The sequence below is a fragment of the Aspergillus homomorphus genome (genome assembly GCF_003184865.1).
Source record: "Aspergillus homomorphus CBS 101889 unplaced genomic scaffold BO97scaffold_17, whole genome shotgun sequence".
Lineage (NCBI taxonomy): Eukaryota > Fungi > Ascomycota > Eurotiomycetes > Eurotiales > Aspergillaceae > Aspergillus > Aspergillus homomorphus.
In genome coordinates, this window is record NW_020291903.1 from 172,756 (window position 1) to 193,664 (window position 20,909).

The 20,909-nt window shown below is 51.2% G+C and overlaps 10 protein-coding genes across 10 annotated transcripts; 6 read left to right on the top strand and 4 right to left on the bottom strand.

Annotated features, from left to right (window-relative positions):
• Nucleotides 1-194: 194 nt before the first annotated feature.
• On the top strand, nucleotides 195-1,694 carry BO97DRAFT_434395 (glycoside hydrolase family 76 protein; the record flags this gene model as incomplete). The annotated part of the gene is made up of 3 exons (XM_025697675.1): nucleotides 195-294; nucleotides 357-1,054; nucleotides 1,122-1,694. 3 exons carry the CDS (start codon nucleotides 195-197, stop codon nucleotides 1,692-1,694), a joined length of 1,371 nt encoding a protein of 456 aa, XP_025551576.1.
• Nucleotides 1,695-1,968: 274 nt separating this feature from the next.
• BO97DRAFT_56632 (uncharacterized protein) lies at nucleotides 1,969-2,917 on the top strand. Its single transcript, XM_025700912.1, has one exon. The coding sequence runs from the start codon at nucleotides 2,243-2,245 to the stop codon at nucleotides 2,792-2,794; it is 552 nt and encodes a 183-aa protein (XP_025551577.1). The 5' UTR covers nucleotides 1,969-2,242; the 3' UTR covers nucleotides 2,795-2,917.
• A 959-nt stretch (nucleotides 2,918-3,876) lies between these two features.
• On the bottom strand, nucleotides 3,877-9,039 carry BO97DRAFT_424511 (NACHT domain-containing protein; the record flags this gene model as incomplete). The annotated part of the gene is made up of 2 exons (XM_025696988.1): nucleotides 3,877-5,504; nucleotides 6,114-9,039. The coding sequence occupies 2 exons, from the start codon at nucleotides 9,037-9,039 to the stop codon at nucleotides 3,877-3,879; spliced, it is 4,554 nt and encodes a 1,517-aa protein (XP_025551578.1).
• A 361-nt stretch (nucleotides 9,040-9,400) lies between these two features.
• Nucleotides 9,401-10,948, bottom strand: BO97DRAFT_470278 (PLP-dependent cysteine synthase family protein; the record flags this gene model as incomplete). The annotated part of the gene is made up of 7 exons (XM_025699934.1): nucleotides 9,401-9,861; nucleotides 9,931-9,976; nucleotides 10,031-10,128; nucleotides 10,170-10,302; nucleotides 10,353-10,495; nucleotides 10,535-10,584; nucleotides 10,864-10,948. The coding sequence occupies 7 exons, from the start codon at nucleotides 10,946-10,948 to the stop codon at nucleotides 9,646-9,648; spliced, it is 771 nt and encodes a 256-aa protein (XP_025551579.1). The 3' UTR covers nucleotides 9,401-9,645.
• Nucleotides 10,949-11,040: 92 nt separating this feature from the next.
• On the top strand, nucleotides 11,041-12,067 carry BO97DRAFT_390036 (thiol methyltransferase; the record flags this gene model as incomplete). The annotated part of the gene is made up of 4 exons (XM_025693742.1): nucleotides 11,041-11,108; nucleotides 11,184-11,352; nucleotides 11,425-11,679; nucleotides 11,747-12,067. The coding sequence occupies 4 exons, from the start codon at nucleotides 11,041-11,043 to the stop codon at nucleotides 12,065-12,067; spliced, it is 813 nt and encodes a 270-aa protein (XP_025551580.1).
• A 107-nt stretch (nucleotides 12,068-12,174) lies between these two features.
• Nucleotides 12,175-12,489, bottom strand: BO97DRAFT_310417 (ankyrin repeat domain-containing protein; the record flags this gene model as incomplete). Its single annotated transcript, XM_025691213.1, has 1 exon — nucleotides 12,175-12,489. A coding segment is annotated over one exon (315 nt), but the record flags the coding sequence as incomplete, so codon positions are not given.
• A 1,041-nt stretch (nucleotides 12,490-13,530) lies between these two features.
• Nucleotides 13,531-14,814, top strand: BO97DRAFT_390042 (glutathione S-transferase family protein). The gene is made up of 3 exons (XM_025693743.1): nucleotides 13,531-14,108; nucleotides 14,171-14,493; nucleotides 14,544-14,814. Exons 1-3 carry the CDS (start codon nucleotides 13,755-13,757, stop codon nucleotides 14,644-14,646), a joined length of 780 nt encoding a protein of 259 aa, XP_025551582.1. The 5' UTR covers nucleotides 13,531-13,754; the 3' UTR covers nucleotides 14,647-14,814.
• A 496-nt stretch (nucleotides 14,815-15,310) lies between these two features.
• BO97DRAFT_424516 (uncharacterized protein) lies at nucleotides 15,311-16,051 on the bottom strand (the record flags this gene model as incomplete). The annotated part of the gene is made up of 5 exons (XM_025696989.1): nucleotides 15,311-15,393; nucleotides 15,472-15,514; nucleotides 15,580-15,791; nucleotides 15,863-15,929; nucleotides 16,043-16,051. 5 exons carry the CDS (start codon nucleotides 16,049-16,051, stop codon nucleotides 15,311-15,313), a joined length of 414 nt encoding a protein of 137 aa, XP_025551583.1.
• A 1-nt stretch (nucleotide 16,052) lies between these two features.
• BO97DRAFT_414214 (uncharacterized protein) lies at nucleotides 16,053-16,699 on the top strand (the record flags this gene model as incomplete). Its single annotated transcript, XM_025696337.1, has 3 exons — nucleotides 16,053-16,068; nucleotides 16,143-16,360; nucleotides 16,490-16,699. The coding sequence occupies 3 exons, from the start codon at nucleotides 16,053-16,055 to the stop codon at nucleotides 16,697-16,699; spliced, it is 444 nt and encodes a 147-aa protein (XP_025551584.1).
• Nucleotides 16,700-18,315: 1,616 nt separating this feature from the next.
• Nucleotides 18,316-19,985, top strand: BO97DRAFT_414215 (hexokinase; the record flags this gene model as incomplete). The annotated part of the gene is made up of 5 exons (XM_025696338.1): nucleotides 18,316-18,364; nucleotides 18,414-18,557; nucleotides 18,609-18,634; nucleotides 18,685-19,095; nucleotides 19,161-19,985. 5 exons carry the CDS (start codon nucleotides 18,316-18,318, stop codon nucleotides 19,983-19,985), a joined length of 1,455 nt encoding a protein of 484 aa, XP_025551585.1.
• Nucleotides 19,986-20,909: the final 924 nt, after the last annotated feature.

Here is a 20,909-nt window from a genome sequence, read left to right on the forward strand (position 1 = left end):
CTTGCACTCCTTCGGGTAATTACGCACCGCCGAAGAGAAATTCGGCCCATGGCGTTGCACGAGTGACACACGCTAAGACGGATTGGCGTGAGGCTTGGCTGCTTGGTTCATGACTTAAGATCTCCGCGTCAGCCCGGATGACTCGGGTCCTACCATTCCTTCCGTGACAACTCAGACTCTGGGTGATTGCGAATATGGCGCAAATCACTCTTCAGAACGTCCTGAAAGCGGCATATGCTGTTGCCCTTGTGGCAGGTACCGTGTCTGCCATTGAACTGGACATCAAGAATGAACGTGTGTCTTTCGTTGAATTGTCCACTTGTTTCCCGTTCATGCTGACCCACTGCGAACCACAGAGTCCATCAAAAATGCGGCCGCAACCGCCGTGTTCAACACTATGCAGCACTACGACGGGAACAAGACCGGCGGGATCCCAGGTGTCCTCCCCGAGCTTTGGGGTGAGGGCGGGATTCTCTTCAACCTGATGATCCAATACTGGTATTTCACCGGCGATGCCTCCAACAACGCCGCAGTTAGCCAGGGCATGTATCAACAAGTTGGCAACAACAACAACTACATGCCGTCCAACTATAGCTCATACATGGGTAATGACGACCAGATGGCCTGGGGTCTCGCCGCAATGACAGCTGCGGAACTGGGCTATCCCGAGGATACCGACCAGACCTCGTGGTTGACCCTTGCTGAGGGTGTCTTTAACACCCAGGTCGCAAGATGGGATACCAGCAACTGCGGCGGTGGACTGCGCTGGCAGATCTGGCCTTACCAGGCGGGATACAACATGAAAAACTCCATCAGCAACGGTGGCCTGTTCCAGCTTTCTGCCCGATTGGCTCGGTACACCAACAACCAAACGTATGCGGACTGGGCGGAGAAGATCTGGGACTGGAGCGCCAGCGTTCCGCTCCTGAACAACAAGACATGGAGTGTTGCAGACAGCACGGATATCGACAACGACTGCACCACACAGGGAAACAATCAGTGGACAGCGAACTACGGCCCATATATCAGCGGTGCGGCCTATATGTACAACTTCGTAAGTCAACCTTGCAGACTCTTTCCCCAGATCAACTCCCAGACAAAGGCGACTAATAAGACCATAGACCAACGGTCAGACCAGCAAATGGAAGTCCGGGCTGGACGGTCTGCTCAACGCCACGCTTGAAGAGTTCTTCCCCGAGAAATACGGCGGCTTGATCCTGTCGGAAATCATCTGCGGGCCGGAGGAGGTCTGCAACTCGATTGAGAATACGTACAAGGGGACCTTCGCTTCGGACTTGACCCTTGCGAGCCTTGTCGCTCCGTATATCTCTTCGGAGATCTCCTCGCGTCTGCAGGCGTCGGCGGTTGCAGCTGCGAAGCAATGCACGGGCGGAAGCAACCAGACAATCTGTGGTACTCGCTGGTACTCGGAGAAGTGGGATGACACAGATGGGATGGAGCAGCAGCTCAGTGCAGCAAGCATCTTTTTCTCGAATCTGGCTAGATCTAATGAGAAAGGGGTTGTTAGTGGATCGACTGCTAACCTGACCACGGGGCAGAGTGGGACGAACACGACCACCACCAACAGCACCGCTATTCCTGTTGCTTTGAATAGTGCCAACCAATTGTTTCAGGGGCAGCTTGGTACTGTTGCTGGTGCCCTGGCAGTTGCTGTGTCTCTCTTCGTGCTTTGAAGCTGTCACTGAACGATGATGGTGGATGTTGAGTGGGGGTTGTGTTGATGGTGGGCTTTTCAATCGATCCCAGTCTTTCCGTTCCATAGTTATCTGCAGACTCATTACCAGAACACCACTCCTGTGCATTCAACAGTTTTCAACTACTATCATGATTTTGAATCCCCAGCAATGGAAAGCTTAATGTCGCCAAACGGCACACAAGCGCATGAAGCGGGAGGAACCGGAGAATACTTCCACTCTGGCCCGCCTCTCTTCTCGGATGCTGAGTTTGATGAACTCCTTCACTCAATAGACGAACACGTGGAGCAATCATATACCACCTCATTTGATTCAATCTCTCTGTTCGCACGCTCGGAAGGCTCCCTTGCTTGTTTAGGGGCATTGGGACAAGGAAAGGCGCTCGTACACGATGACGACACATCCAACACAGAAGCTGCTGCAAATCTGCAACAATTTCAAATAAAGCTTCTCAGCTCCCAGAGAGAGAATGTTATACTTCGAGAACCAATACCTTTGGCTCCCTACTGTCGCATGACTTTGCTGGAATGAATGGGGCGGATCAAAGCACAGCATTTCCCCAGACACTGAGGAACAGCACACTCGGCACATACGAAACTGAGCTCGGTAGGCAATTCAAGACGTCGAAACTACTGGATCGCGAATTACAGAAGTCCTTTATTCGACATGACTCAACTCTAGGCCCGTTCGACAGATGGAGAAACCCCCCCCCGAAGCTTGAAGCTGCATCACTGGAAGATATCATGAACGCAGTGGCAACTAGCGAGCAAAATGAGTTACAGGGTATACTTCCGCCTGCTGTCGTCATCCCGCAGGGGCAGCACGATGCGCAGTCCCAGACTTCCTCACAAGCGTCCGGGTCAGGCGTTTCCAGTCATTCCGAATCATCGGCCTACAGCTTCGCATCGAAAAACTCCCAAGGCTCGTTCATCCAATTCCATAGCGGCCAATCGCGCCGTCGGCGCCGGCGCCGAACGAAACCCACAAGCGCGGCCACCAAGCCTAAGAAAAGCTCCACTCGAAAACGAATATTCCAGTGCACGTTCTGCACGGATGCTTTTGCAACGAAGTACGACTAGACGCAGCATGAGAAAACACTGCACTTGTCGCTGGAAAGCTACACCTGCTGTCCCTTCGACGCAACGTACAGTGACCCAATAACCGGCAGTCAACGGTGCGCATTCTGCGATGAGGAAAGCCCATCGCGTGGTCATCTGGAGTCTCACCGGGTGCGCTCGTGTAGTATAAAGCCTCAGATCGTCCGGACCTTCTTCCGCAAAGACCACTTAGTGCAGCATCTGCGCTTGGCGCGCGGAGTCAGCCAGATGCTACCATCGATGGAGACCTGGAAAGCACATATGACCAAGATCAATTGCCGATGCGGCTTCTGTGGACAGGCTTTCACGGATTGGTCGGAAAGGACAGATCACATTGCCCAACATTTCCGTGCAGGATCTCTAATGGCGGATTGGACATGCTGCCGTGATCTTGATCCGCCCGTGGAGCTTGCTGTAGAGAATGCCATGCCGCCTTCTTCGATCGGGATCGAGTCAACTGGGAAAGACTCCTTCAACGCCTCCAGGTTCGCTGGCAAACACGCCAACGCGGAGTGCAACTCTGGTGGCGCTGGCAGGAATGGAACGACGGCAATTGAACCAAATCAGTTTAAAACCCTCACATCCCAGCTGAATCTATTTGTGCATGAAGTCCAGGCTTCAGGGGGAATGGTAACAGATGAGATACTGCAAAGACACGCACGCAGCATTATGTACGGCGACGATAATCCTTGGAATCAGACAGCTGCCGATAATGCGGAGTGGCTCAAATTATTCAAGCAAGGGATCGGGTTAGACGCTGCGCCTCCTTCTTTTCAGTCCATTTCTCTCGACCAACCCAGTTTGAATAAGAATAGCTTTCGCCTTCCTTGGTCAGCTGAGGATTGGGCTCCTTGTAATCCGTCCTCGGGTCCCGAGGATTACACTGAACATGAAACGGAGGACGCATGCAAACCCTGGGCATGGCAAAGTCCAGAATGTCTAGTTAAATTTAGACAACAACAAATGGCCCAATCGTTGACACAGCCACCTTGCAGTCATAATCAGGGAAGTATATGATACACTGCGATGGGATAGAGCAATGTCCCTTGCTGTCATCAGAAACATTACTCGTCGGGATCTTCCTCCCGGACGCGACCAGACACCCCTAAAATCTCTGCTTGAGCGGCAGTCGCTGCCTTCAGCACAGTCTGCTTCTGAAGAGGGGTACTCAATTCAATTGTGTGGGAACGTTCAGGCGTTGTGATGATGAGTTCATTTTCCAGAAGTATACAGCTCCAAAACTGTCGCAAACTAAAGTCGAACCATAGAGTGAACAAAGTCTTCCATATCTCATAGTCGACATCTGGAAGCATATCAAAGAACTCAGCGTGCTTTCGCAGAGCACTTTCGGCACTTGAGACTACATCCTTCAATGGAGATCTCAGAAACGAGATCAAGATCTCTAGAATTTTGGGCGTCAAACGTCTGTGCTGACGAAGGAGTATAGCGACTCCGTACGTAACTCCAACATCCGAGTCTGGCAAATGTAGGCTCACCAATTCCAGAATATCATCTGGTAATACACAGTCAGATTTCCACGCACAGCTCACGAAACTTACCAGAGAGTGATCATCGGAGCCGGACAGCATGGCTGTACAAGGCTTCGTGGCACATTCGGGGAATGTGGACTGACTCGCGAAAACCTCCCATATGGAAGATTCTATTTCCACGGATCGTTGCAATAATGGAATCAAAGACTCCAGAATATCCTCACTCAGGTTACGATATCGTCTAAGGATACCCAGAGCACCTGTGGCATTTTGTTCATCGGCGTGCCCGCAGAATGCGACTAGCTCTTCCAAGATCTCATTGCAGAGCTTGGAGTGACGAGAGTATCTGGAGAATATGTCGAGGACAATCCTCTGTTGCGACAGGTCACCACCCTTCAGTTTCAATACCAAATACTGTATATAGTGGTCAGAGATCGGCTGTGACGCAATAAATCTAATCGCAGCTGAGCGAATATGTGGATTCCCATCATCGAGGAAGGAAATAACACTGCCGACAATGTTCTCGGACCGACTGGCATGTTTTCCCCACGCTTCCAAGATCCCATTGCATAGCTTGGAGTGACGAGAGTATCTGGAGAATATGTCGAGGACAATCTCATGTTCCGACAGGTCACCACCCTCTAGTTTCGACACCAAATACTGCATATGGTGGTAAGGGATCGGCTGTGCCGCAATGAATCTAATCGCAGCTGAGCGAATATGTGGATTCCCATCAGCGAGGAAAGGAATAACACTGTCGACAATGTTCTCGGACCGACTGGCATGTATTCCCCATGCTTCCATTGCCGCACTTCTTATACTGATGTCCTTATCTGCTATCATTCTGTGCGCAAGGGAGTCGAGGATGCTCGGTGGGAAAGTCTTTTGTGATCCCAGGATCTTGACAGAGGACCTTCTAGCCTCCACATCCTCATCATTCAACCTTCTGCGTAATAGATCAAGGATGCCTTGTTGCTCATGAGGTTGGTCTTGCCCAACGTATTGCTTTACCAATGTTTTGAATGCCGCTTCTCGTACCTTAGTGTCCTCATCCTTTATCATCCGAAACGCCAAGGAGTTAAGAACTTTCCGCGGTAACGTCTTTCGCGACTGCAATGCACGAGCGGAGTGTTCCCGAACCTTCGCGTCTTCATCATTGAGAAGGAGGTACAATGCATCGAGAGCATCTTGTCGGTCCGGGACTGCCTCGCAAGCATGTATTACCGCTAACCTCACCATTCTCTCATCATCACGCTGGTGGCGCAACACTGTGGAAATTATCGCCGTGTTTTTAGAAACCTGGTGCGCCAAGATTTTGATCGAAACCTCTCTGGCATATGGATGTCGACTTTCTGTTAGTGATACAAGCTTTGTAATACTTGCTTCGGACAAAGCTCTTTGTTCTTGCAATAAGAAAGCGCGAGAAAGCGAAAATGAGTCTCGTGACTCTTCCAAACCGGCTATCAGAATCTCAACAACTTGCTCCGGTAGTCTGCGATTGGTCAGGGTGAATAAAAGGCCGTCACCGTGCCTAGAATCTGAATCTATCATAATTTCAAAAATAATTTCTGGACAAGATTCGCAATGTGCCGAAAGAACAGCGAAATATTTCCCCCTTTCTTCCACTCTAGCGGTTTTTGCCAAATTCGAAATCTTTTGCAAAAGCTCCAATGATACTTGAGCACGATCTCTCAGGATCCAGAGAGCGTGTTCTTTCACTTCAGTCACCCCTATATCTATGATGCGTTGAAGCAAGTGTTCAGGAAGTTCCATCTCGTACCATAATCTGCAACATTCGAAGAGAGTCTGACCAACTCTTGCAGTCAGAAGATCATAAAGTCCATCCTCCATTCTGCGCTTTATCCGCTGCAGAGCAGGATTTGGAGGAGTAGGAGATAGCTCGTTGAAGCAATACATCATAATGCCGGGGTGGGCAGCCGCCAGTAGATCTCTCGGCTCGCTGTCCAATACTTGTATAAATTGAACCAGCATTTCTTGGCTCTGACTGCTGAGAAGTCCTGCTACAAACCGCCACATGATGTTATAGCGAGCATTATACTTCTCGCGGTGTACGAAGTCTGTCAAGTTTAGGCCATGAAGTTCGGCCGATTTCATCTCAACACAGTACAACTGCGTATCATTTATCCAACTGTGTGCAAAGTAATGAGCAGCGAAGAACTCTTGAAAGGTCATGTGGATGAAGTAATAGGTTCGGTATCGGTCATTCTCTGCGAAGTGAGAAGTTCGAAGAAAGGAGAGGTCATTCAGCATGTTGTCTGATTTACCTGCCATTCCGGGAAGTTGTGTGTATAATTCCCTCAAATGGTCACGCGTGAACTCGGCAATTCCGTTATAGAGACCACTGAATGCAAGCTTCTGCACCAGGTCAATATGATCAGGGATCTCATGTTCAATTTGCGACCGCAAATAGATATTATTGACCTGGTTTTCACTTAGTTTGGTCAACGGCATCATATCCCTTTTCCACAGTTTCACTTCAATTGCCTGGTACAGCTCAGTCATCGTTCTCATGGTATTTGAATTGAACCGATCATTCCAGGCAAAGCACAAGGCATCCAGCTGAATAGGAATTTGAAGCAGGCTTTTGATTAACCAGTGGCTGTTGATGAAATTCGTGATTTCAATGGCAGATTGTTTGTTTTCGCCATTGCCGTTGACAACCCGGTCCACGTACGAATTCACCTGATCAGGGCGGAAGCCAACAGTCTCAAGCTCAAGGTCAAATGCCTCTATTAGACTGTCGAAGTTCGCATGTGGCCTAGAAGTGATGATAACGTTCGGTTGATTGAGAAGGTCCAAGACTTGCTGCGACTTCACGAGATCCCCACTGGGTGTCTTCTCGCTGACGATTTCATCATACCCGTCGAGTAGTAAGAGAGTTCTGTTGTCTGCAGGATCAAAAATTGTCTCCAGAAGAACGCCAAGAAAATGTTCCTTCTCTGCATGCGTTGACCAAACTTCACGTCGGAGAAAGTTCTCGATACTTGGATTCTCTTTCAGCTTGCGTAGTGGTATCCATAGCACTCGCTCAAATTGCCAGGACGGAAGTTTGCCGTTGATGAAGTCGTGAACAATTTTCTTGCACAAGGTTGTCTTTCCAATTCCAGCACGACCTCTGATCAGTATGCGCTTCGGTATCCCCTGCTGGCCATCACACGAACTTTTGTGACTTCGCAACTCACGAGTGTTAAAGAGCTCTCCTAACTCAATTGCTTTCCCCTGGGGTGGGGCTTCAATCTTCAGACGCTCACGGAGGGAACATTTAGTATATTCCTGGCTCTGTGGCTCTGAAGAAGCCTCAACGATACCAAGATTTATGTAACAATTCCCAATGTCTAATATGTCATTGGACAGGCGAAGTATCTTGAGTCTGTTTTGTTGTAAGTAGTGCCCGACTAATGCAGCATCGGCGTAGAATCTTTGGGCTTCCTTGCAGGAGCACCATGCATCAGTTAGCAGCCCTGCGCTAGTAGTTTCAGTCGTAATAGGATCGAAGGGCTTGTTCAGTTGTGGCTCCCGTGTTTTCTTCTTGAGAAAGCATAGCGGAAACGATCGGTGTGCCTTTGGTGAAGATTTTTTCCAATTACCATGGCCAAAGGTCTCTGAGATCAAATTGATCCAGTGCTGAACATGTGGCTCCTTTGCTTCAGATTTGCGCAAGGATGGCAACGATAAAGTCGTATGAGTAAGACTGATGATCTTCTCCTTGGTCTGTTCGTCCCCTCTTAAATAACTCTGCTCAAGTTGAGCATAAAGGCCACACCAGAACTGCCAATTATCTCCGCAAGGCACCTTCGCCAGTATATGATTGAGTGTGTCAAAAGAGCTGCCCTCAGCAGCGATGAGCAACCCGGTGTAACGCAGCACGCCATACCAGATTCTTTGCTTTGGTAGTCTCTGGATGTTTTCAACAAACACTTGATCCATATTCTTCATAGCTTCCACCATCTCTCTGCCCTCGCCATAGATCTTCTTGAACCACTCCAATAATTCCATCAGGTTTGGACCTGCCTCTAGTAGCTTTTCCGGATTCATGGCTGAGACAGCTCCAGCTGTCTTTGCTGCCAATGCAAGCACCGTGCCACTGGTATTCCAAAAGATGTCCCAGGGTCCTTGATTGTCTGACACTCCTTGCAGGGCTTCGAAGGCGTATGCAGCTGCCTGGGCCAACCGTGGCTCGTCTTTATCCTTCAACCTTCTGAGTTGCTTGAGAAGTGGGTCTCTCAGAGATTCTTTATCGACCTCCGAGGCTTTGATATCGACCGCGACATCTAGCAAGGCGCCTAGTGAATGGCACAGGATGTATTGAGCAGTCAAAGCGTTCTCCCGATCCGCCCAGTCCAGTCTCTTGCGCAGACCATCAACAGCTGCAAAAGGCCCATGGCGTGGATACCCCTCAGGGCGACTGTGGAGAATATGGACGAAACTGGGAAGCAAATCTTGGTCCAAAGCGGTGCCTTTGTCGGCGTTGTTCACGATCGCATGCGCGAAAACTTGAGTCAACTGGTTGTATTGTCTTTCCGTCGTTGCTGGTGACAGACGCGACGCTTCGAAATAGTGACTTGGACGACCTTGATCACGAAATCGGTCAATCATCGATGAGACGAGGGCTTGCAAGGCGGCCTTTTCTTTCTTGTCACAGGCAGGATTAGTCAGCCGTGAGAGGATCTCATCGACATCTTTCGGTCTGGAAGGGTAGTGTAACGGTGGAGCCATGCTGGCTTGGGAACTAGAGGACTGCTTGCTCGATACTGCCAGAAGGAGACACAAGAGATGAGGGGGATGAGGTAGGAGCGGAACCAAAATGACCAGAGCGAAAAATAAGCCCAATCTTAGAGCGTATGCACGATGAATTGTTCCAGCTGACTTCGGCCGCGCCGGCACTTAGCGCCATGCGAAGAACCCTGCTAGCTGCTGACATGCTTGAATCCGGAAAAATCTGTCAATCAGGGAGTGAGTACGAGATTTTGCTTTTTGTTCGACGGGTTCCTTGCTGGACTGGTCTTCTTGTCACTAGGCTGTCAGTCTTTCTTTCCTTATTCCCCTCTTCTCCATACTAAGCATCACCACATTGTTCCTTCCCGCCTCATAACTACACTCATTATCCACCTTGCCCTGGATGTGGTCACTAGATCTATTCTCAGTTACTCTTGCTTTTGTTATTCTAGACGCTACTTGGTTCTCGGCTACTCAGTGGCGGGTATCGGCCGGCTCTCGATAGAATCGGCGAAATTACCATGGCTCTCCATCCATGCGTCATTTGCGAACTTGATAAGATAGTTCCGGAGACTATCTGCCAGAATCAACACAACCCTCTTGTCTTTAAAGGTTGAATTCCGGACGCAGCTTGAGAAACTCGATCAACCCTGCAAAGGCCGCCCGCGACGATCCGCCGCGAAGTAGCCCCTCCTTACTCACCAACTCCCTGGCACAATTGAAGGAAGCCTCATCGGTAGTCCTGACCCATAAACTTGGCGCTGCCTGGTCAAGCACTCCAGGGACAAGGTCATATTCAATCCCCTCGACAAGGAACTCGCTCTTCAGTTTATTGAGAGAGGGTGGAGCTGCCAGAACCGAGCCCACGGGGTCAACACCAACAACTTATACATCGGGGTTCCTCTTCCTCAATCCCTTGGCGACAACGGTGACTGTACTGCCTGTTCCAGCTCCAGCAATCGTGATATCTACTTTGCCCTGTTTCTAGTACTATATCTTCTCTGCGGGTCCGAACTCATCAGTGGCGGGGTTCTCCGGGTTGTTGTATTGATCCAAGATCCAAGAGTCAGGAATCTCTTCGTTCAAGCGCTTCGCCCCACTGAGGATCGAGTATGGCGATTCAATGGAACTCCTGCGGGTGTTCGGACCACTCTGACACTGTGAGCCAAAAGAATCTGTTCCTTCTCGAAGGACATCTTCTCCGAGAATGTGATTATGCATTTGTAGCCCTTAACGGCTGCCATGAGGGCGATGGCTATCCCGCTAATCCTAGTATCAGCGTAGGCTATCACGATAGGGTTGAAATAGCATACTTGTTTCCACTCGAGGCTTCAATCAAGGTGTCGCCGGGCTTGATTTTCCCATCTCGTTCGGCTTGCTCGACCATGCGTCTCGCTATCCGGTCCTTGACGGACCCACCAGCATTGAAGTATTCGAGCTTTGCGCAGATGTTGGCCTTGGTACCGTGGAGGGCAGGTAGTCAATTGAGCCTCACCAGAGAGAATGCACCAATATGTTCAGCGACAGAGTCGCTGAGGAGCTGGCCTCGATAAGGGTTTATGATTGCGTTGTGGTTGCTGATCGGTAGACTTGGGTCGAACCAATGTTATTGAATCTACTTTATCTGACAGATATAATCCGTATAAATATAGGTAGAATCCTGAGAGAATATCGCAGTCGCTTAGCTCTAGCAAATTCTGTAGAGTATTGGTATGTTTACACGGGCGACACCACGCTTTTGTCGGCGCCTTTGATATTTCCACATTGGGAAATGGTGGAGTTGGTCACGGGTCAAGCCACTGACTCAGCATCATGAGCACGGACCACTATTCCAAAAAGGGTCATGTCTAAGGCGTGAACCATTTTTGCAAGCGACGATGAGAGCACCACATTCTAGATCGACAGTCATTACAAAGCTTGAACCATAAAGCACCCGTGGTATTTATAGCGATCAAGATACCAGCTGCTCATTAGTGGAATATCACTCCATCACAGAGCACGATGGCCTCACCGGAACAAATGCAGACTGCAGCCGGCCAAACCCGCCTGGTCCGGCACTTTGCAGGACAGTATGCGTCTCAACTTCCATGGACTTCGGACTATGCATACGAGCACACGTGCTGATCCAGTCCTCTGCACTTTAGATCAATCGACCAGCATACAGACGGCTGGGCCCAGCTCTGGGACACGGACAACAGTGACCTCTGGGACCGAGGCAAGCCGTCCCCGGCGCTGATCGATCTCGTCGAAGAGCGCCGCGATCTAGTATCCCCTGTTAGAGCCGATGGAAGTCGGAAGACGGCTCTGGTGCCGGTAAGTTCGCTCTTCGCTGTTCGAAACTGCGCCAATTGGCCCATAGACGCAGGCACTAATCAATTCGTCTAGGGCTGCGGCAAAGGCTACGACGTCGTCATGCTCGCGCTGCACGGCTTCGACGCCTACGGGCTCGAGGTCTCCGCCACTGGTGTGTCTGTCGCGAAGCAATACGCTGAGAGCGAGCTCGCGAGTCCGCAAGCGTACAACCGCGGCGCAGCTTGGGTTGATTGTCAACCTGGGAAGGTGGAGTTCATCCAGGGAGATTTTTTCAAGCGGGATTGGGAGAAGCCTGGTTTGAAGTTCGATTTGATCTATGATTATACGGTATGCTTTCACTTAGACCCTCATAGCGGGGTGATTACACATGACAGTCTGACTAAATTGAACCAAGTTCCTCTGCGCACTCCACCCCAGCATGCGCTCCCAATGGGCCGCCCGGATGGCCGACCTCCTGATCCCCGGGGGTCAGCTTATCTGTCTTGAGTTCCCGCTGTGGAAGGATCCTAGTCTCCCTGGACCACCCTGGGGACTAACGGGGGTACACTGGAATCTCCTCGCCGAGGGCGGCAACGGCATCGTAAATTCGGACGGAGCCAACGACGAGTCTGCGGGCCAGAACGGCTTGTTTACACGGACCTTTTATATGAAACCCGCGCGGTCGTACGAAAACGGGCGCGGAACTGATATGTTGAGCATATATACACGCAAATAGATTCACTAATGCTAGATTCACATATTCTGAAGGTGCAAGGGGGTGTAGACGCCCCACCCGTAATTACGCATGTGTTTCGCGGCACATTTGTAGCTTGGGGGTTCCTCTGCGCCTGCGGCGCGAAGAAGACGGACACAGTCTGTATGGCCGCCGCGTATGGCATAGTGAAGGGCTGTCCATCCGTGGAATCCGGGGTTGTTGACGGTTGCGCCGCGATAGATGAGGTGCTCTGCTATGTCTGTGTGGCCGTATCGGCAGGCCAGATGGAGCGGTGTCCAGTTATGGGTGGTTGTTGCGTCAATTGCGGCGCCGGAGAGGAGTAGAATGCCTACAGCATAGAGGTTTCCGTGACGGGATGCGGCGTGGAGGGCGGATTCGCCTGCGCTGTTACGGTGATTGACTGGGGCTCCGCGGTGAAGGAGTCTTTGGAGGATGGTTGCATCGGAGGATGTGGTTACGGCTCGGTGGAGGTGGAAGTGTGTGCCTTTGTGGATCTCGTGGATGAGGCGATCATCGGCGTAAGGGACTGCGAGGGCTGAGAGCTGGTGGCAGACGAGACGGAGGGAGAGTAGGTCTGTTTTGCTGAGTAGCTGGTGGGTTTCAGTGACTATTTGCAGAGTATGAACGTTGGCAGACAAACCGGGAGGATAAGATAAAGGATCTCAATCGGTAGGTCGCTGAGAGACGGCATGGTAAGCTATTTTTATTTGTATATTGGAAGCAGACTCACATGGCTGGCGTAGGCACTTTATACGATAATCTTGCCCTGTAGAAGCTCTCGGTGAAGGTTGCCTGTTTTGTGAGGATTTGATTCTGCAGTGTCATCAAGCCATAACAGTGTCCACTATAAGCGACAGGTAATATATCCGATTTTCTTGATTTGTTGCGTTAGAAGGGCGTTGGCGGAGCTGAAACGGTAGTCCTGGGCTGGCTGAAGTAAAGTCCATGGTATACTGGAGGGAGCCTTCGCTCTTTGATCTGTACCGACGTGGAGTCCTGGAAGAATAAGAATAATTCGATTGAACCAATTCTTCATTTACCTTGCCCTCAAAGAAGCGAAGAATATGAATCAGTGGTGTTTTCGGTGCTGAATGAATGATGTGGAACTACTTTCAGGTCGCTACTAAGCAGACGGACTTATCTCGGTCGGCTGCATATCACTAATTGAGGCCATCATACTTAGCATGGTTACTTGTGTCTGTGGCAGTGCTAGCTTGACTCACATAAGGTTGGCGCTTGCTTCAGATAGTATTTCTGTTCATTTCGGCCTCATCAAATCATCAAAAGAAAAACAACTTAAAATGTAGTGTTGGATGTTGTTCTTTTTCTACTAGAGTAACCTAAAGACCCCATTAAGCTAGCCCAGTGGTCCAGGCAGCACCCGACCCAACCTTAGGCAACCACCACCCAACACAACTCACTCCAATACAACCGACATCCTCTTCTTCAGCGCTGGACAACCATTTGTCCTTCTTCAACGACATGTGGAGGCCATCATCTGTATCCCGCCGCTAAGCATCCTTCACCGATTTCCTCGTCGAAGAAACAGACACTATGTGATCCTCCCGATCCCTCTCGGCCTTTGCGGCTTTTAGACCTGTCTATAAAACAGCGAGCAACCCAGCAACCCAGCAAGCAACAAAGACTTCCTTCTACAATTTCCCCGCAGCACAACCTATAGCACACAATGGACGTCAGCACAACCCCCGAGATTACTCTCTACCGTGGCTTTCCCTACCCAGGGCAGTATACGTGGTCTCCCTTCGTCACGAAACTCGAGGCCCGTCTGCGATTCGCTAGAGTCTCGTATCGCACGGCCACGGGCTCGCCGCTCCGCAGCCCCCGCGGGAAGATTCCCTACGTGGACATCACACATCCCAAGACGGGGACGAAGACCACTATCTCGGATTCGGCTCTGATTGCCAGGGGACTCGTGGAAGATGGGGTTCTACCTGATATCAACGGTGATTTGGAGCCGCAGGAGAAGGTGCTGGATGCTGGGGTAAGGGCGATGCTGGAGGATCGGCTGTATTTCTTCCAGGTATGTTAGACGCAAATTGAGCTGAGCTCACTGTGAGTTGCGGCGGACTGACAAGGCGATAGAGCCATGAGAAATGGGTGGAGAATTACTACGAGATGCGCCGGCATGTTCTGCAGGCCCTGCCCTATCCGGCGCAGATTGCGGTGGGGTACTTTATTTATCGGAAGCAGACGCAGATGCTGTATGATCAGGGCACTATGCGGTTCACGTCGGAGGAGCTGAAAGGGTTCAAGGAGGAGATCTGGGCGACGTTAAACGAGTTGCTGGTGTGGGAAAGGGCGAAGAAGGAGACTGACGGTCCGTTCTGGGTGCTCGGGGGCGAAGAGCCGACTGAGGCTGACGCAGCCCTGTTCGGTTTCATTGTGGGGGTTTTGATCTGCTCCGCGTGAGTGCGCCAGTTTCTTCCGCCGGTCTATGCGAAGCTAACTCTTGCAGCTGTCCGGAGAGCCAAGCGATCGTGAGAAGCTTCCCTGCTGTGGTGAATTACGCCAGGCGCATTCATGAGCGCTATTTCCCGGAGTACACCTATTGGGAGTAAGACAAGCGACATGCGATGTTTCTTATTGGATGTCTGCTCAGTCTACCCTTATTGATTTGCCCAGTCTACCATGATAATTGCACATAAATAGACGCCCTGTATATCCCATTCCTCGCCCGCCGTCGGCCAGCTCGACGACAACAAAGATGGTTGAACAAATAATTTCTCTCCCACAGCGGGTGCAATCAACTTGAACCGAATAGTCGGCGCATACTTGAGTTCTGGTCGTAATCTACCTCAATTCGATCTAGGTGACTTACAGACATAGAGCCACACCAGCCTTGGAGGCATTGTAAAGCTGGTGGTGAGACGGCCAGCCTATCCGCCTAATTGACGTTTCTTGATACATTCAATCCACCACCAAGGTCATCCTTTTTTAAACAAGCACCAAGACAGCAAGCACCAAGACAAGAAGTTCAAGGGTATAAGCACATCTCGATTTTCCCCCCGCAGTGTTAGTACAACCAGCACATACGAACGGTATGATATTACGGCCAAGGGTTGGTTCGTCGCGGCTTTCGTGTTCTACTAAAGGTTTGACACAGACTTGTTCGCTTATTTTGTAGCTGACGAGCAAACCCCTCGTCTGAACGTTCTTCCAAGACCATTATCGCAGAGCACAGCAGTACAAAGGAAGAAAAGTTTCCGTTGGGTTCCCTCGTGTTCAAGAGGATTTCTTTTCCTCTGCGGTCATGCCCCCAATGATGGATCGACCGTAATCCGCAACATACACTCCAAGATCGTTATCTGTTTCGAAAATCGCGCTTAGTTAACATGTTCTTCCACTGCGACCGTAGCAGAAAGGAAATTGCCCAGAAAACGTACAAGTATCAATGCCATATTCCATGACATCCTCGGTGTATTCGAACTGCATCAATTCAATAAATCACCAGGTCTCAGCGAGATCTGTGGTGAAGGATAGTTGTTTCTTACCGCGGTACCGTCTTCCACGTAATCAAGGAGCGCGAATGTGTCCGCCTTGATTCTCGGCCAAAAATTATCCACAAGAATGATATCGGCCGAGATAGTGTCTAGATTGGAGTCCCGCAAGGTCGTCAGGATGGACCGGGCTTCCTGAATAACCTTGATCTCTTTTTCCTTGTCTTCGATCTTGCCTTCCGCGGCGAGAATCTCTCTTTGCAGCCCTATTATTTAAGGGTGGATACAATTAGTCATGTGTAAAGACCCAAGGGGTCAAGGATGTGCAGAAACTGACAAGCGATCTTCTCTTGCTTGGCCGAGATGGCTACGGCCGTTGCTGCAACGCCAATTACGCCTACAAGCTGTATGCGCGCCGCCCTTTGTTAGCAAGAAAAAGGGATAGGGCATCAAGCCCTAGGGTAACGCCGAATCAGATCGGGGGGCTTATCGTGGCCGGTGTATCACTGGCGTCTACCACGGCCATCATGATTGAGATTGGCGGTGAGTTTGCCCCTATTCCCCGACTACAGCACTTCATCTTTTCACTGTGATTCACTGACCCAAGGAAACGGTAGCTGTCAGGCAAGAGATTGCCGACAAGACTAGGCAGAGGGATCAACTCGAGGCCGATCTAGAAGACATACGAGAGGCCCGGGAGCAGGTTCAAGCCATGAGCTCAGCCGACCTTCAATCTTTCGGAGGAACAATCTCGTCAATGACTAGCACGCCGAATGCTACCATCAAAGATGCAGAAGATATCCTGACATGGCTAGATAATGGGGCACCAGATAGTGTAAGAGAAAATCACCATTCCCTCCATCTGCCACCAGGTTTCCGCAACGACTTCCTACTCGATCCTCATCAAATCCTTTCCAAAACTTTACGCCAGGAGCCCGACTAATATAAAAAACCTCTTCTACAGGGCCGACCGTCTTATCTGACCTTTCGAACTAATAACAACGCGAAAAGCTGTGAGGACCCTGCTCTCCCTGTTTATCACCTAGAACCTCAATCCACTGCTAGAAGGCTAACTTCAGCTGCGATACCAGATGCGTCCATGGCCAACTATCTGCGCGAGTACGGACGCGGTGTCATGCCTTTCTGCACTAATCCGACGTCCGTCCCCGAGTAATATCTGTTTGTTGGCCGAGAAAATACCAGGGGTCCTTGCAAAGATTCTCCGTTGAAAGTAGCTTGACTATAGGATTAGAGACTTTTAATCCCCCCCCCCCCGCCGGTATTACGTCCGATCATTCTGGATTTCAAACGTCACTCCAGCACATATTTAACGATTGATATCTTGTACTGTAATTTATCTCCGTATTTGAATCTACCAATTAATCCCCGCCACGGCTGAACAAGTCGGCAAATGGCAGTACAGCAAGAGTCTGTTCTACTATGTAGTAATGTATCCGATGCCCCTCGGGAATATTGTAAGGTGTGCAAGTAAAAGTGTGGTTTATTGTATTGGAATCGTGGGCTTGTGGGGGGGTGAGGCCTCAGGCTGCGTACTCACCGCCTCAGGTGCACGTGTAGGTACTCTAAGTAGATAGCTTCGCCTCCGGGCCATAAATCCACCACCTTCCACGCCTCCTTCTGATCTGGAAAGACGCGAAATCCGATGCGGACGCATGGTTAGCTTCTTATACCAGAAAGTTCGAAGAAGATTTGGCTCACAAGCGCCGTTACATGAAAACTAAAAAGTGAACAGCAGCTCATGTTGATCGAGAGTTGACCGAGATTCGACAAGCCTGCTTCGCACGTCATTGAAAACTGGGGCCAACGCTTAAAAGCGGCGTGCAACAGTCGGACCTCCATACCCCGGCTCACTGTATCCAGCCCCTTCTCCTCCAGACACAGACGGTACGGTGCGTCTGCTAACCAGACAATCTTCCAGTGTTTTCTTATCTAGGAAGACCCCGCGTTCGGATCCCAAACCAAGCTCGTATCCACAACTCACGAAATCTTGTTTACGGAACGAATCCCGATCAGCTGACTCGATAGTTGATGGGCTGATGGCGAATCACCCCTGCAGGTATCGGGATCTGCGCTTGATTGTGAACCATCTAGAACGTGCTTCCCAGCCGGGCGGCTGGCCAGGACCAGACTGCACTACACTATATCTGCCAAGTATATCGTCGATAACCAGCAGCCAGCCTCGGCAAGTCCGGGTCTTATCCTGATTCCAGGACATTCCACGGCCACAGACGGGACCAACCCAATCACGAGACCTTGAATTGAGTCAGAGACCCCTTCCACTAGCGCGAAATGCGAAATGCAAGATAATCGTCATGCGGCCGGAGCCGACTGCTCCCAACGGTGACCGTCAGTCAATCCCGAGAAATCGTATCCACATCGGGCCGACGTCACACTTAGGTCAAAACGAGGATTCACCGGCCAGCCCTGAATCGCCGCCCCACACAAGGGTTGATCGCCAACTTTAAGGTGGTCTGCGCCCTCGTGGTTGGCTGGGAGCCCACCCCGACGCATGGATTATAGTCGGACTGCTCTCCTCCGTTCTTCGTTCTCTCCAATGTTCTACCCACATCGGTGGTCAAGGGAGATGTCATGATAAAGCGGAATTCCGGTTTGGATGCCTGCGTGGGATGAACGCGCAATGACCCCTGTTTCCCCTGCAACGGGCTATATAACATTGCGGAGGTTCCTTTGTCCGTCATTAACAACAAGACCTTGCCATACACCTGACTCTACGTTCAAATCTCACTCCACTTTACACATTAGACCACCATGAAGGAGGCCCAGGGAGCTTGTGCCCCCGATGCACCTGTTTCAGAGGGTAAATGCCTTTGGAAGCGCCGACTGGTTCCCGTACTCACACGTGACAGGTACCTCAGACAAGGTCTCGCAAGATGTTGGTCGCATCTCAGATAAGGTTACGCAAGAGGTTCAGCGTATCGCGCAAATGTTCACTATAGACGGAGCCACTCTTCGACGCATTACCGATCATTTCGTTCATGAGCTTGAGAAGGGTTGGTAAGCCCCGGTACAGCACAATCAAGCAGGAGACTAACCCAGCACAGGTCTCAGCAATGAAGACAGCGACATTGTATGAACTCCTGTCTCTTCCTTCCTCTTCTTCTGCTGACGGTCTTCTAGCCGATGAACGTGACGTGGGTGATGAAACAGCCGACCGGGTACGAAACCGGCCGATATCTCACCGTGGACATGGGCGGCACGAACCTGCGCGTTTGCAACGTCATCTTGACCGAGGAGAAAGGAGGATACGAATTGACGCAGGACAAATTCAAACTCCCCAAACACCTGAGGAACTGCACCGCAGACGAGCTGTGGGCGTTCGTTGCCGACCGCATCGGCGACTTCATCCAGGAGCATAACCTCACGCCACCCGAGTCTGAGAAACTCCCTCTCGCCTTCACATTCTCCTACCCAGTCACCCAGGACAACATTCGACACGGTGTTCTACAGCGCTGGACCAAGGGATGGAATATCTCCGGCGTGGAAGGACACGATGTAGTCGCACAGCTGGAGCAGGCTCTAGACCAAAGAGTAAGTATCCTGCACATGATGCCCATCTCACGCCCCGAAGCAATCTTACCAACCCAATAATACAGAACATCCCCGTGCGTATCGTGGCACTCGTCAACGACACCACAGGCACGCTCATCGCATCGGCCTACAAGGACCCGGAAGTGAAAATCGGCAGCATCTTCGGGACGGGCTGCAACGCAGCATACATGGAGAAATGCGGGCGCATCCCGAAGATCGCAGGGCATAACCTCCCCGCCGACCAACAGGTGGCCATCAACACAGAGTATGGGGCGTTCGACAACAGCCACCAGGTACTGCCGCGCTGCCCCTTCGACCTGGAGATCGACCAGGCGTCGCCACGACCGGGGCAGCAGACGTACGAGAAGATGGTGGCGGGGCTGTACACGGGGGAGCTGGTGCGGCTGATGATCGTGCACCTGCACGAGACGGTGGGGTTCCTGGGCGACTGCGACCTGCGACAGCTGCGCGACATCCACGCGATGGAGTCGTCGTGCCTGTCGCGGATGGAGGAGGAGAACGCGGTGGCGGAGAGCACGATGGCCGAGACGCGCGCGATGCTGAAGCAGGAGTTCGGGATTGAGCCCACGCTGCCGGAGCTGAAGACCTGCTGCCAGCTGGCGGAGATGGTGTGCACGCGCGCCGCGCGCCTGTACGCCTGCGGCATCGCGGCCATCTGCAAGAAGGAGGGCATCACGCGCGGCCGCGCCGGCGTCGACGGCTCGGCGTTCAGCAAGAACTACCAGTTCAAGGAGCGGGCGGCGGCGGCGTTGCGCGAGATCCTGGAGTGGCCGGCCGACGAGGAGGACCTGATCACCTTCTGTCCGGCCGAGGACGGCTCGGGGATCGGGGCGGCGTTGATCGCGGCGCTGACCATGGGAGACAACTAGGTTGTTGTTGTCCGAAATCACGACTCATGACCGTACACGATGTCATCTTTTTTTTCTCTTCTTACCATGTACAGTACTACACACATTCTATAGTTGAGCGTTACCAATATAGCATGCGGACTCTTTGAATGAACTGAATCAGATTGTTTCAAAATACCCCTCCTCCCATACTATTTCTCCTACATAGCTCCTCTATCCTAACTCCCAAACGCCTTCATCACCACCCACCCCCCTTCGTCCATATGCGAACCTTATCCCCAACGCCACCCCAGCCGTAGGCTCCTCCCCCCGCAAACCTCACCATCCCGCAATAAAACTTCGAGCGCCCCAAGCTCTGCTCAAACCACGACATGGCATGCGTCCACGCACCCCATGAAACGTCTCGTCCAGACACCCTACGAGAGCCATCGGGCGCACCTCCTACGGGATAACAGGTGATTTTCGTCGACGCGCGTGGGAGGCCTTGTCCCGAATGGCGTGGCGCGTGTGCTGAGCTGCGTAGATGTGTCCTGTGATAATGCTACTCACTCTCGGCAGGTAGTATACTCAGTTTCAGAAGGTTGCTTACTCTCTTAATCTCCATTTTGGGGCGAGTATTGCCATCTTGCGTGATTAGGGGGCCGGGGCAGGGGTTACTTCAGATGAAAGACTGAATTGAAATATGGATTGATTACATCAACGAGAAATCGACAATCTAACTATTAAAAAGAAAATATACCAATGGGAATGGATATTGATGTTCCTGCACGCATGGAACGGCGGGCTAAACGGGTACAGTACGACTTGCATTTTTTATTGTATTTACTCGTGGCTTTATCTATAGTCCAATGTGTATGAGTATCCTGTTTATTGGGAAGGGTTTCATGAGTGGAATGTTTAATACTAGCAGCGGGCGGGTAAGAGCAGCTACGTTGCAGGGAACAG

Excerpts from the sequence above, each read along its gene's own strand:
- BO97DRAFT_56632 (XM_025700912.1), top strand. The coding sequence starts at position 2,243 with ATGAATGGGGCGGATCAAAGCACAGCATTTCCCCAGACACTGAGGAAC.
- BO97DRAFT_390042 (XM_025693743.1), top strand. The coding sequence starts at position 13,755 with ATGGACGTCAGCACAACCCCCGAGATTACTCTCTACCGTGGCTTTCCC. Across the intron at positions 14,109-14,170 it reads ATCGGCTGTATTTCTTCCAG|AGCCATGAGAAATGGGTGGA; the intron begins GTATGTTAGACG and ends ACAAGGCGATAG. Across the intron at positions 14,494-14,543 it reads GGGGTTTTGATCTGCTCCGC|CTGTCCGGAGAGCCAAGCGA; the intron begins GTGAGTGCGCCA and ends TAACTCTTGCAG.